Here is a 14,486-nt window from a genome sequence, read left to right as displayed (position 1 = left end):
TAAACAGTTTGCTATTAAATGCAAGACTCATGGTCAACAGTGGAACATCAGTAGAAAAATATCCACACAAACATTCCCGGCAGTGAGGACACCGTACAGCCACCTTCCTCACAAAATAAAGACTGTGCAAGTAGAATATGTGTTAAGGTGCAAATACGGTGTTTTTAAACACTCCATAACAAAATAGATAACATGTTAATGTCGAAATATTGGACAACTCTTACAAGCAAATAAAAAAAACTAGCAGTGTTGACGCCATTATCATCACAAAATCAAGTGCTAGTTATGGAAATAATACATCTAAAATAAAAGTGTCCACAATAAGGTGCTGGTAGTGTTTTTTTTAAGAGAGAATAACAACATATAATATATTTTTCGAACCTTTCATGATGGTTGAACAAGACATTCATTGATTGTGTGGGTGTGACGGACTGTGGAAGGCGTCACCTGTGTCAGTTCTTAGAAAAGAAAGAGTGAGTGAGGGCCTCGGCGGCTGAAATGCGTTTGCTGGGCGTGAAAGTCAAACATTTCTGTGGGTCGACAAACGCAGACTTTAATTCATTTGTGATGCTTTTGACGGACATGCAGGGGAAGGAACTCACGAAAAGGAGGTCGCACTCGTCGGGGCTCAACGAGGGCAGTAGCTCGGGAGACGGGCTTTTCGGCCCCCAGGCCGGCGAGTAGGGCACGGGACTGTCCTGGGGCCACTCCTCCTCGTCAGGCAAACCAATCACCCTAATGAACCAAATACATGAAATGGTAAATGGTAAATGGGTTGTACTTGTTGTACTTGCGCTTTTCTACCCCTTTTTAAGGAGCCCAAAGCGCTTTGACGGTATTTCCACATTCGCCCATTCACACACATTCACACACTGATGGCAGGAGATGCCATGCAAGGCGCTCTCCAGGACCCATCAGGAGCAAGGGTGAAGTGTCTTGCCCAAGGACGCAACGGACGTGACTTGGATGGTAGAAGGTGGGGATTGAACCAGTAACCCTCAGATTGCTGGCACAGCCACTCTACCAACTTCGCCACGCCGTCCCCCGATAGCAGAAGAATGAGTAAAAATAAAGTTAGACTAAAATTCTCAGGGATTAAAAACTATTAAAATAGATCATACATTGTTTGTTTTTTTTTATTTTACTGCTTAAATCTCTAGATCAACTACAAAATATATCGAACAATTATTTTTTTTATAATTTTTGGACTATCATGCCATAAATCTCAATAGTAACTTCAGATCTATCTGTTGACGAATATCCATCCATCCATCATCTTTCGCTTATCCGAGGTCGGGTCGCGGGGGCAGCAGCCTAAGCAGGGAAGCCCAGACTTCCCTCTCCCCAGCCACTTCGTCTAGCTCTTCCCGGGGGATCCCAAGGTGTTCCCAGGCCAGCTGGGGGACATAGTCTTCCCAACGTGTCCTGGGTCTTCCCCGTGGCCTCCTACCGGTTGGACGTGCCCTAGGTGGCATCCTGACCAGATGCCCGAACCACCTCATCTGGCTCCTCTCGATGTGGAGGAGCAGCGGCTTTACTTTGAGTTCCTCCCGGATGGCAGAGTTGACGAATATATATATATATATATATATATATATATTTTTTTTTTTATGTATATATTTTAAATATAAATATATATATATATTTTTTTTCCATGTTTCTTGTTGGTTTGATTGATTGTTTCCTTACTGCCCTTTTTGTCAAAGAAAACCTTAGTTTTTTATTGCAAACACACAAAAGATGGAATATTTTTCCCCTACAAAAAAATTCTAAATGGAATATTTGATGTGAAGTAATTAGAGACCTAAATAGGTCAATATTTCATAACAACATTGATTTTGATTCATTATTATTTCTTGATCAGTGCCAGTTCTAAAGAAAAAAACAGCCTGCATAGCAGCTTTGTGTTATTAAAGTTAACATTGCAACTTTTTTTTGTTTCATTTAATCTGTTTGCTTTTTTATTCCAATTGTTTATGTTTTTATCTTTTAGTAGTCATCATATAATGTGCCGCGGAGCGTTAAAAAATTACCTGCGGGCTGCAAATGGCCCCAAGGCCCCATTTTGGACACCCCTGCCTTAGAAGAGCTAATGCCCATAAGTGCAGAATTAGAGTGTAATAGCACCACCTAGTGGGGACTTTGTTCACTTACAGTAGTAAAACATAATGTCATATATACATTAAAGTTAAAGTTAAAGTTAAAGTACCAATGATTGTCACACACATACTAGATGTGGCGAAATTATTCTCTGCATTTGACCCATCACCCTTGATCACCCCCTGGGAGGTGAGGGGAGCAGTGGGTAGCAGCGGTGCCACACCCGGGAATCATTTTTAGTGATTTAACCCCCAATTCCAACCCTTAATGCTGAGTGCCAAGCAAGGAGATAATGGGTCCCATTTTTATAGTCTTTGGTATGACTCGGCCGGGGTTTGAACTCAAAGTTAAGAGTGATGCCATGCTGTTGTCAACACAGATATAAATCAAATACATACAATTTCATATTTAAGGACAAAGTACTCACTCAAAGATTTTTTTCAGTTGCTGCATTTCAGTGAACCCTTTGAAGAGCGGTCTGTGGGACGCAGAAGCATGTTCAACGTGAGGTTAATGTCACCATGGCAACCAACAACATCGTCTCACCTCAGCAGGAAGAGCTCAGCAAAGATGCAGCCGGCGCTCCACATGTCCACGGAGAACATGTAAACCGAGTTGAGCAGAACCTCCGGAGCTCGATACCACAAGGAGACAACCTGCGGCGGCAAAAGTGTCGTCAATTTGCTGGTTGGACCTTCCAGAGCATAGCCAGCAGAAGGTGAGAGCGCACGTACACCTGGCGTGAGGGCCACGTTGAAGTTGTAGACGCGAGCCAGGCCGAAGTCGGCGATCTTGACCTCTCCACGGCTGCTGATGAGGATGTTCTCTGGCTTCAGATCACGGTGCAGAACCATGTGGGTTACCAGGAAGTCCAAACCCTGCATTAGCTGGTGCATCACATCCTAAATGCAGCAGACACAGCAGCATAGCATCTTGGGAAATACTAAGGATGTCCCGATTAGGAATTGGTAACGTTCACATTTGAACCGATACGGCAGCCAATTCCCGATAACCGCCAATCGATACCGGGACTCAATGATGCCAATTTCTGTTAATTTTGTGTGTGATAATAACTGCTCATTGTTTAATAATAACACTGTATATTTTAATGTAACATTTAAAAATGAGCTGATTATGGTAACTGTGCTGTCTAAATGTTGTATTTTGTTTTTTGATTACATTTAAATCTCATTTGAAATGCAGGTGCACTTCCAAGACAATAGATAACAGTACTGTATAGACCAGGTGTCACCAACCTTTTTGAAACCAAGAGCTACTTCTTGGGTACTGATTAATGCGAAGGGCTACCAGTTTGATACACACTTAAATAAATTGCCAGAAATAGCCAATTTGCTCAATTTACCTTTAATAAATAAATCTATATATATATATATAAAAGAATAGGTATTTCTGTCTGTCATTCCGTCGTATAGCTTTTTTCCTTTTACGGAAGGTTTTTTGTAGAGAATAACTGATGAAAAAAACACTTAATTGAACGGTTTAAAAGAGGAAAAACAAGAAAAAATGAAAATAAAATTTCAAAACATAGTTTATCTTCAATTTCAACTCTTTAAAATTCTAAATTCAACTGAAAAAATGGAATAGAAAAACTAGTTAATTCGAATCTTTTTGAAAAAAATAAAATAATATTTATGGAACATCATTAGTCATTTTTCCTGATTAAGATACATTTTAGAATTTTGATGACATGTTTTAAATAGGTTAAAATATAATCTGCACTTTGTTATCATATATAACAAATTGGACTAAGCTATATTTCTAACAAGACAAATCATTATTTCTTCTACATTTTCCGGAACAAAAATGTTAAAATAAATTCAAATGACTTTGAAATAAGATTTAAATTTGATTCTACAGATTTATTAGATTTGCCAGAATATATTTTTTAATTCTAATCATAATAAGTTTGAAGAAATATTTCACAAATATTCTTCTTCAAAAAAACAGAAGCTAAAATGAAGAAATAAATTAAAATGTATTATATTTTTTATGTACAATAAAAAAAAAAAAATGTACTTGAACATTGACTTAAATTGTCAGGAAAGAAGAGGAAGGAATTTAAAACGGTAAAAAGGTATATGTGTTTAAAAATCTTAAAATAATTTTTAAGGTTGTATTTTTTCTCTAAAATTGTCTTTCTGAAAGTTATAAGAAGCAAAGTAAAAAAATAAATGAATTTATTTAAACAAGTGAAGACCAAGTCTTTAGAATATTTTCTTGGATTTTCAAATTCTATTTGAGTTTTGTCGCTCGTAGAATAAAAAATGTTGAGCAAAGCAAGACCAGCTTGCTAGTAAATAAATAAAATTTAAAAAATAGAGGCAGCTCACTGGTAATTTCTGCTATTTGAGCTATTTTTAGAACAGGCCAGCGGGCTACACATCTGGTCCTTAAGGGCTACCTGGTGCCCGCGGGCACCGCGTTGGTGACCCCTGGTATAGACTATTTCAAAGTGGTGTATAACGAGAGTATGGCCAACTAAACAACAGGCGCCATGTTTGCAACCAAGGACGTGTGTGGTTGTGCATGAAATTGCTGTCGTTTTGACGTTAGTTTTTCTGACAAAATAAATCAAAATAATATGTCTGTATAAAGTTTTAAACATACTCCAGCACATTAATTTACAATAAAACATGCTTTTATTTTGTCAAAATATAATATTGCGGCCCTATTTGATGCACTGCATTGTGTACATACATGCAATGTTTGGTGACCAGCGGGATCTTTAACACAATCCCGACGGCCCAATAAACGTATCAAAATACACAGAATGACCAAAGAAAAAACTTATTACCCATATTTTGCCAAAAATCTTCATTAGCTTTGGATCAACAATCTTTTGACCTATCATTTAGGAAATCGTCTGAAACCGAATTGGCCATACTCTATTTATCCACAACTCTGGGCCATGGGTGTCCAAACCTCTTCCACTGAGGACCGCACACTGAAAAATCAAAATAGGTGGGAACCATTTTGATATTTTTACTTTTCAAAACCATTGCAATATATAGATTTTTTTTTTTACATTTAGGGTTCCCCTAAAGTTTTGTTCCCAGGACCCGGAATGGTCCCAGTCATAAAAATGTTAGGAATAAGTCATATATTATTTTTCTTTTTATTATTCTATGTTAAATCAGGTGTTTTTATTAGTATTTTTAGAATGTGCAGCAAGCTGTAAAAAAAATTGGCTGCAAGCCGCAATTTAAACCCCTCTGGTATAGGCTCAGTATGGTATGTTGTCTAACTACAAAGTTATTTTTTCCAGTGTGAGCTGAGTGTTATGTTGTGACCTACAAATTGTTTATACTGTAATTATTGTACTTATTACACACCAACTGTGTGATTGTAAAAATAATCTTAATTGTAAATTTCATTACCAAATTTGTAGGTGTTTGTCATGTTCTGTGGTCTGGATTTTGTTTAGTTATGTTCTGTTTGTTTAAAACTCCATTAGTACCTGTTTTACGCTCCCTTGTTTGGTCACCATGACAACTCATTGGTTTCACCTGACTCATTTGGACTCACGCACCTGTCACTCATAATGAGACCTTTTAAGCCTGTAGCTGCCAGGTAGCCGGCCTGGCGACATTGCTCATTTCATGCCATGGTTACTGACTTTTAATGCTTGTTCATAGTTCATGCTGCTCTGCTCACGTCACCGTAAGTGTTTTTGTTTATGACCATAGTTCAGTTTATGTGTTGACGTTTTTTGTTCCCTGCGCCAAGTTTTGTGCCTCCGCTGTCAGTGCCTTTTGTTTATACCCTTTTGTAGCTTTTGAGTTCAAATTAAATCATTTATTTACTTTCAAGCCATGTACGGTCCAGTTTGTTTGCATTCCGGGAAAACAATCCAAGCAGCAAGCTGCAAAATAATCCACGTTCTGACAGTGTTGAAATCGCCATGTAAAGTTGCTTATGGTAATACTAGCCTGTCTATGGCAAATCCATTAGCATCAAGCCAGCACATTTTGGAAGAGTGGGGCCTTACTTTAGGTTTGAGCTATTTTTACCATGTTGAAAATTGCAACATTACTTTGAGGGAGTTTGGCTGAGTCCGTTCTCAGTGCTGCTAGAGTGATTGTTTACGTGAGCCGGTGGTTAATCTGCAACCGGACAGGACAAGTCTTAAACCAAACGTGACGTCACGTGCAACAAATGTATTGAAATATGGCGCCGTTGGATTTTATGTTAATCAATACTTGGTAGTACCGATGGAATTCGGTCAGTGCCTATAAAAATGTCGAATTTGGTACCCATACCTACAACTTTTTCACTTCCGATATGACACCAATATTGGAGGTTTGAGTATTGATCCGATACAATATGAGCCGGAATCATACATACTTTTATCATTTTGCAGCATGGAAAATTACAAAAGTTTAGATCGAGTGAAATTACTAATACATACTTACACTAATACGCTTCTGCCTTGGAGATTTTGAATGTGTTTTATGTAAGTATAAATATTTGATACTTATTTATATTGACAAATGTGCTGTTTTACACTAAATATTGTTAATTAATAAGTATTTCTAGCTTGTGTGCTATTATGAGTTTAGCTGTTGTGCAGTTGTGAACTCCTAGTGGCCAACAGCCTAGTTAATATATTTACCTACCTATTTACATTGAATTGATTAAAGTGGACCCCGACTTAAACAAGTTGAAAAACGTATTCGTTTTTTACCATTTAGTGGTCAATTTTACGAAATATGTACTGTACTGTGCAATCTACTAATAAAAGTTTCAATCAACAAAACCTTTTGTGAATGACTTGACTAAACTAGGAGAAATTACCAACTTTGTGTTAACTGGCTGTCCAGAATAGAATAGAAAAGAATAGAAGATATCTTTACTGTCATTGTACAACAAAATTGTAAGCAAAACTAATTTAGTGCAAATTCATAATAACAATCAAAAACATAAGAACAAAGATAAATAGATAAAAATACATAAAATACATAAAAATACCAAGCACACAGTTCACGTGCACAGTTATTCTGGTCTTGTGTTCAGTGACACTATTGCTCTCGGGTAAAAAGTGTTCTTAAATCTGTTTGTCCGGCATTTTATTGTCCTGTATCTCCTGCCCGAGTGCAGCAGTTCAAAAAGTTTATATCCAGGGTGAGATGAGTCTCTTATGATGTTTTGGGCTTTTTTGAGGCACCTCTTAACTGGCTGTCCAGCTTATCACAAGTAAACACTCTGCAGGACTGCTTGCATTGGACATTTTACATGCACGCTAATACGTGTTTTTTTGCTCATCAAACCGATATATGATGTCAACATCTGATAGAAAAAAATATATATATTCTCATTGTCATAAAATTAACAAAATAAACAAATAGTGTACAGTAGATTAGCAGAAATCTACTGTACAGGACCTCTGGTTTATCAAAAATTTGAGATCGACACTGAATCCAGTACTTTTTTGGGACTGACCAAATCTCGCCGATCCTACCGGGTGCCGATTCACGTAAAATCCAACGGTGCCATGTTACGGAGACGTCACGCCCGATTGCGGACTCAGTCGGCTCTTTACACTTCGGCACTTGGCGATCACTCCAGCAGCACTGAGAGCAGACTTAGTAAAAGTACCTTTAGTGTTGAGATCTGCTTTTCGGATCGCTACATATTATTGTTCCATTTTTGTTTCACTCTCCATCTGATCCTCTTATTTTCTTTTAGTCAGTCACTATGGTTGTTCATTGATTTCACCTGCTACTCACGGCCCCGCACACCTGTTACGGATAATCATCTTCCCTATATAAGCCTGACTTTTTTGCTGTTAAGTCTGGGACCCAAATTTGCTTTCATGCAACAAGTTACGCCTGCTCAATTTTCGTACGTATATTCTCGCTAGCTTTTCACGCTTATTATTCCAGCTCTCATGCTGAAGAATTGTTTTGCGTTTTTTGTGTGCCTTCGTGCCTGTTTTAGTTTGTCCTTTTGTATACCTAGCTTTCATGCTAGCGTCCTTTGTTTGTTGTTTCTACTAGCTCCGGTATTTTTGTTATATAGCTCTTTTTGTTATTTAATTAAATCAGTAAGTCTTACCTTTGCTGTGTTCATCGTTCGACGCATCCACGAGAGGACAATTTTGACATTACTATGCCACACAGACGTAACATTAACGTTGCAATGTTCAATACCAAGAAAATATTGACTCAAACAAAGCTCCATTGTAAGTAAAGTAAGGCTCCATTTTTCCCCAAATTTACTAGCTTGATGCTAAGATAAATCTGCTTTGCTACTGATTAGCATTAGCGATTTTATATTGCGATGACAATAATTTATTAACACTTTCTGAGGCGCAACAAAACATCAAACCAAAAACTATACACTACTGCCATCTAACGTCTTGGATTTGCAACTGTAATTACAACTTATTTTCATACCTCCATACTCAGAATTATGATAATTTCACAAGATATAACAACTGCACAGCAGCTATCATAATCATTAAAATGTTGCAATGAAAAAATATTTTATTATCAAAAACATTATTCATTGACACAAAAGTATCAAAAATTGTTATTATTGAGTACCAGTATCGATTCCCAGGTGCCGGGAATTGAACCGTTTTTTCAAACCTTAATGTTGTTCCTGGGAAGTCCAGAAGCAGAGGTTTTGGACAGGTATGCAGCCAGATCTTGGTCAATATACTCGAACACCACAGTGAGGTCCAGGTGTCTGCCTTCCATGATGGCTGACGCGTCCAACAGTCTGTGTAGTCAATGACAGGAAGAAAAAGACAAAAAGAGACATAAATTATAAATACAATTGATATTTTGAACGTATGCGTTAGAACAGGCGTCCCCGCACCACACACAATTGCTAAAAACAACAAAAAAGTTAGGACAGGGGTTTGAGGTGTGTGTGGGGGGGTAGCGGGGGTGTATATTGTAGCGTCCCGGAAGAGTTAATGCTGCAAGGGGTACTGGGTATTTGTTCTGTTGTGTTTATCTTGTGTTACGGCGCGGATGTTCTCCAAAAATGTGTTTGGCATTCTTGTTTGGTGTGGGTTCACACCAAACATATTTGAAACAGTGTTAAAGTTGTTGAAACGGCCACCCTCTGTGTGACCTGTATGGCTGTTGACCAACTATGCATTGCATTCACTTATGTGTGTTAACAGGCTGCATATATTATGTGACTGGGCTGGCATGCTGTTTGTATGGAGGAAAAGCGGACGTGATGACAGGTTGTAGAGGACGCCAAAGGCAGAGCCTTTAAGGCACAGCGCCAATATTGTTGTCCGGGTGGAAATCGGGAGAATTGTTGCCCCGGGAGATTTTCGGGAGGGGCACTGAAATTCGGGAGTCTCCCAGTATGCTTACATTGGAAGTGGGAAGTTGGAGCTGGGAATGACGTCACAAACTAGTTGTGAGCGTTCAAGGTACGATGTGGGAAATCAATATGGCCACATTTACAAAAGCTATTTTTACGTTTGCGTTCTAAATATAATATATTTTGTGAAAATATGCACTCTTTCTGCGACCTTTAAACATGGTGGGTGAAGAGGACAGAGATACTATTGGTAGCAATGTAGAACGTATATACCACATGGAATTAATGTAGTTCACACGTTACCATATATAAGTATACAACAATACATTAGTGTTGTACGGTATACAGTATATAGAACTGCGATAGTAATGACCCATATTCGGTACTACACCACCTCTGAAAAGTACAGAACATCCAAACAAACGCCATTGGTGGATCTACACGTAACATCCACTGTAATGATACCAAGTATCATTACAAGTATTTAAGTCTCACCTTAAAACTCATCTGTATACTCTAGCCTTTAAATAGACCCCCTTTTTAGACCAGTTGATCTGCCGCTTCTTTTCTTTCTCCTATGTCCCCCCCTCCCTTGTGGACGGGGTCCGGTCCGATGACCATGGATGAAGTACTGGCTGTCCAGAGTCGAGACCCAGGATGGACCGCTCGTCGGGACCCAGGATGGACCGCTCGCCTGTATCGGTTGGGGACATCTCTACGCTGCTGATCCGCCTCCGCTTGAGATAGTTTCCTGTGGACGGGACTCTCGCTGCTGTCTTGGATCCGCTTGAACTGAACTCTCGCGGCTGTGTTGGAGCCACTATGGATTGAACTTTCACAGTATCATGTTAGACCCGCTCGACATCCATTGCTTTCGGTCCCCTAGAGGGGGGGGGGTTGCCCACATCTGAGGTCCTCTCCAAGGTTTCTCATAGTCAGCATTGTCACTGGCGTCCTACTGGATGTGAATTCTCCCTGCCCACTGGGTGTGAGTTTTCCTTGCCCTTTTGTGGGTTCTTCCGAGGATGTTGTAGTCGTAATGATTTGTGCAGTCCTTTGAGACATTTGTGATTTGGGGCTATATAAATAAACATTGATTGATTGATTGATTGAAGTACAGTAGCGTATCTAGTCGTTATTACTATGATTACGTCAATATTTTTTGGGATCACACCATCGTCTTTCGTTTATTTTTATATAATATTTATAAACTCAGGAAACATGTCCTTGGACACATGAGGACTTTGAATATGACCGATGTAAGATCCTGTAACGACTTAGTATTGGATTGATACCAAAATTTGTGGTATCATCCAAAACTAATGTAAAGTATCAAATAAAAAGTTTAACAGAAGTGTAGATAGAACATGTTAAAAGAGAAAGTAAGCAGATATTAACAGGAAATGAACAAGTAGATCAATACTTCATTTTTTTACCACTTGTCCTTAATAATTTTTGACAAAATAATAGAATGGAAAATGACACAATATGTTACTGCATATATCAGCAGTTAAATTAGGAGCCTTTGTTTGCTTACTTACTAGTAAAAGACAAGTTGTCTTGTATGTTTACTATTTTATTTGAGGACAAAATTTGTAATAATAAACATGTTTAATGTACCGTAAGATTGTTTTGTTAAAATGAAGCCAATAATGCAATTTTTTGCGGAAAAGTACCGAAAAGTATTGGAATAATTTTGGTATTGGTACGAAAATATTGATATCATGCATACTTGCGAACCCTGAGATCTCCGAATTCGGGAGATGGGAGGCGGAGTTAGGTGTTAGCGGCCCGGAAGAGTTAGTGTTGCAAGGGGTTCTGGGTATTTGTTCTGTTGTGTTTATGTTTTGTTACGGTGCGGATGTTCTCTATTCTTGTTTGGTGTGGGTTCACAGTGTGGCGCATGTTTGTAACAGTGTTAAAGTTGTTTATACGGCCACCCTCAGTGTGACCGGTATGGCTGTTGATCAAGTATGCCTTGCATTCACTTACGTGTGTTTAGAAGCCGCATATAACATGTGACTGTGCCAGCACACTGTTTGTACGGAAGAAAAGCGGACGTGACGACAGGTTGTGGAGGACGCTGAAGGCAGTGCCTTTAAGGCACGCCCCAAATATTGTTGTCCGGGTGGATATTCGGAGAAATTCGCGAGAATGTTTGCCCCGGGAGATTTTTGGGAGGGTCACTGAAATTCAGGAGTCTCTCAGGAAAATTGTGAGGGTTGGCACGTATGGTATCAGGACAACACTACAATACATTGTCTACGGCAGATTTTTTTTAAGTAACCTTTATTTAACCAGGAAAAATCCCATTGAGATGAAAACTGCGACAAAAACTAATCAGAAGTACAGATAAAGGATATCATTGTTTACATCCAGAGCAGCAATCTTTCAAACCAACTCAGGGGTGGCGAGAATGCTCCGACTTTCTGAGTCAGAAACTTGACCCCTGGGGGTGTTCCAGTAGGGCTGGGTGATATATCGATATACACGATATATCGTGTGTTTGTCTCTGTGCGATATAGAAAATTCCTATATCGTGATATTCGAGTATACGTTCTCACGCAGTTGCTTTTAGCTGCGGGCATTACACTACAGGCTTTTCTCACTCTTTCTTGTGTCTCCTTCTCACAGACAAGCGCACTTTCTTACACACGTCACATGCTGTCACATCATACGTCACATACGTGATGATATATGATGATACGAGAGAAAGTAGGTGCAAATGAAGGAAGAAGTAATTCCCAAGAAAAACAGCAGGGGGTCCATCGTCCGGCGGTGGTTTGGCTTCAAGTGGGAATATGTCAAACAGACAACCGTAACTTGTCAGGCATGCGGCAAAAGCGTTGCTACCAAAAATAGCATTACTGCTAATATGTAGCATCATTTGAAAAGTCAACCGCTAGAGAATGAAGAGTGCTTACTCTGCGAGTCAACATCTCCATTCGGTGCCACACCCACACACCATCAAAATGCTGAGGCAAACATTTCCAGATCAACACCGTATGAAAAAAATTGTCAACAACAGAATTTAATAACGTCCGTAGTAACCTATCACATAGCGCAGGACAAATAGTATTTGATCTCCTATTATGCAGCTCATTTTTATTTGACACTTAAAATGTCTCTGACAATCTTGCACTTTCTGTTTTGGAAATGACATGAACGTCGGTGCCACTGCTTAATAACTGTTTAATAAATACAGTTTTGGTCAATTGACTTGGTTGTGGTTTCCTTCTCTGCATGAAAGTTTAAAATGAGCATATATTAATGCAGTATGAACAATAATGTTTTAGTGTAGACACAAAATCATCATACTGCTGTGATTATATGCATCAAGTTTTAATTCAAGGCCAAGGCAAAATATCGAGATATATATCGTGTATCGCGATATGGCCTAAAAATATCAAGATATTTTAAAAAGGCCATATTGCCCAGCCTTACGTTCCAGTCAAAATTCCAACTAGGAACTCAGAAATTCCGACTTCCCAGTACAAATGGAACTCACCATACAGCTCAGTCGAGGCCCTCATTAGGTCATGCCATGTACAAACCCCGTTTTCATGAGTTGGGAAATTGTGTTAGATGTAAATATAAACGGAATACAATGATTTGCAAATCCTTTTCAACCCATATTTAAATGAATGCACTACAAATACAAAATGTTTGATGTTCAAACTCATAAACTAATTGGTTTTTTTGCAAATAATAATTAACTTAGAATTTCCTGGCTGCAACACGTGCCAAAGTAGTTGGGAAAGGGCATGTTCACCACTGTGTTACATCACCTTTTCTTTTAACAACACTCAATAAACGTTTGGTAACTGAGGAAACTAATTGTTGAAACTTTGAAAGTGGAATTCTTTCCCATTCTTGTTTTATGTAGAGCTTCAGAATTTCTACAGTCCTGGGTGTTTCAGATTCCCTGAACCTTTTGATGATTTTACGGACTGTAGATAGTAAAATCCCGAAATTCCTTGCAATAGCTTGTTGAGAAATGTTCTAAAACTGTTCGACAATTGGGGTGACCCTCGTCCCATCCTTGTTTGTGAATTACTTAACATTTCATGGAAGCTGCTTTTATACCCAATCATGGCATCCACCTGTTCCCAATTAGCCTGCACACCTGTGGGATGTTCCAAATAAGTGTTTGATGAGCATTCCTCAACTTTATCAGTATTTATTGCCACCTTTCCCCACTTCTTTGTCACGTGTTGCTAGCATCAAATTCTAAAGTTAATGAATATTTAAAAAAAAAAAATGTTTATCAGTTTGAACATCAAATGTTTTCTTTTTAGAATATTCAACTGAATATGGGTTGAAAATGATTAGCAAATCATTGTATTCCGTTTATATTTACATTTAACACAATTTCCCAACTCATGTGGAAACGGGGTTTGTAGAAAATAGACAGAAGCCAGGAATTATAATTAGTGTAATAAATGATTTGTAATTTAAAAATTCTCAAAGCTTCAGCCAATAATGAAAGAAGTCAAACAAAAACTCTTATTGAATGTTAGGCTCTTACTCGACCACGTTGGGGTGGTTGAAGTACTTCATCTTGCGCAGCAGCGCCACCTCTCGGAGCATGAAGGGAGGGATGCCGCTGTCGCAGGTGTCTGCGCGGATGTTCAACTTCTTCACCGCCAGGAGGCGCCCTTCCTCGCCCACCTCCCTGGCCTTGTACACCTTGCCGTAGGCGCCTTCGCCCAGCTCCGCCAGCAGCTCATACCGCAAACCACACGCTCCTACATCCATGGTCGCCCCCTAAAAAACTGTAATATATGGACAATTTAACCAGAAACTTCCTTTTATTACGGTGGTAACTTTTAATCGACTGTCAGGAGAGGAAAACACGATGGCGCGCTTGCTAATTGCAAAGTAGTTACCATTTAGCTATGAGGCCATCATTAAAGTTATTACGCCAAATACACCTCATGACAACATGTTATTACTTTACCTGATCACAATCTTGCCTCCATGTCGCTGACTTCCAGAAAAAGCGGCAGACAAACGTTTAAAATGCTAATGACGGACAAATCGGAGAACATTACCGAGCAGCTGTCGTTGAACGCATC

At 38.9% G+C, this 14,486-nt stretch overlaps 1 protein-coding gene across 1 annotated transcript; it reads right to left on the bottom strand.

Annotated features, from left to right (window-relative positions):
• Positions 1-14,486, bottom strand: cdk21 (cyclin-dependent kinase 21). Its single transcript, XM_061904996.1, has 8 exons — positions 14,369-14,486; positions 13,937-14,183; positions 8,712-8,844; positions 2,835-3,002; positions 2,647-2,756; positions 2,528-2,578; positions 603-735; positions 1-530 (listed from the first exon to the last, which is right to left on the bottom strand). Exons 2-8 carry the CDS (start codon positions 14,164-14,166, stop codon positions 453-455), a joined length of 903 nt encoding a protein of 300 aa, XP_061760980.1. The 5' UTR covers positions 14,167-14,183; positions 14,369-14,486; the 3' UTR covers positions 1-452.

The sequence above is a fragment of the Nerophis ophidion genome, linkage group LG07 (assembly GCF_033978795.1).
Source record: "Nerophis ophidion isolate RoL-2023_Sa linkage group LG07, RoL_Noph_v1.0, whole genome shotgun sequence".
NCBI classification, from domain to species: domain Eukaryota; kingdom Metazoa; phylum Chordata; class Actinopteri; order Syngnathiformes; family Syngnathidae; genus Nerophis; species Nerophis ophidion.
Note: the sequence above shows the minus strand (reverse complement) of the source record. Positions and strands in the feature narration are given on the sequence as shown.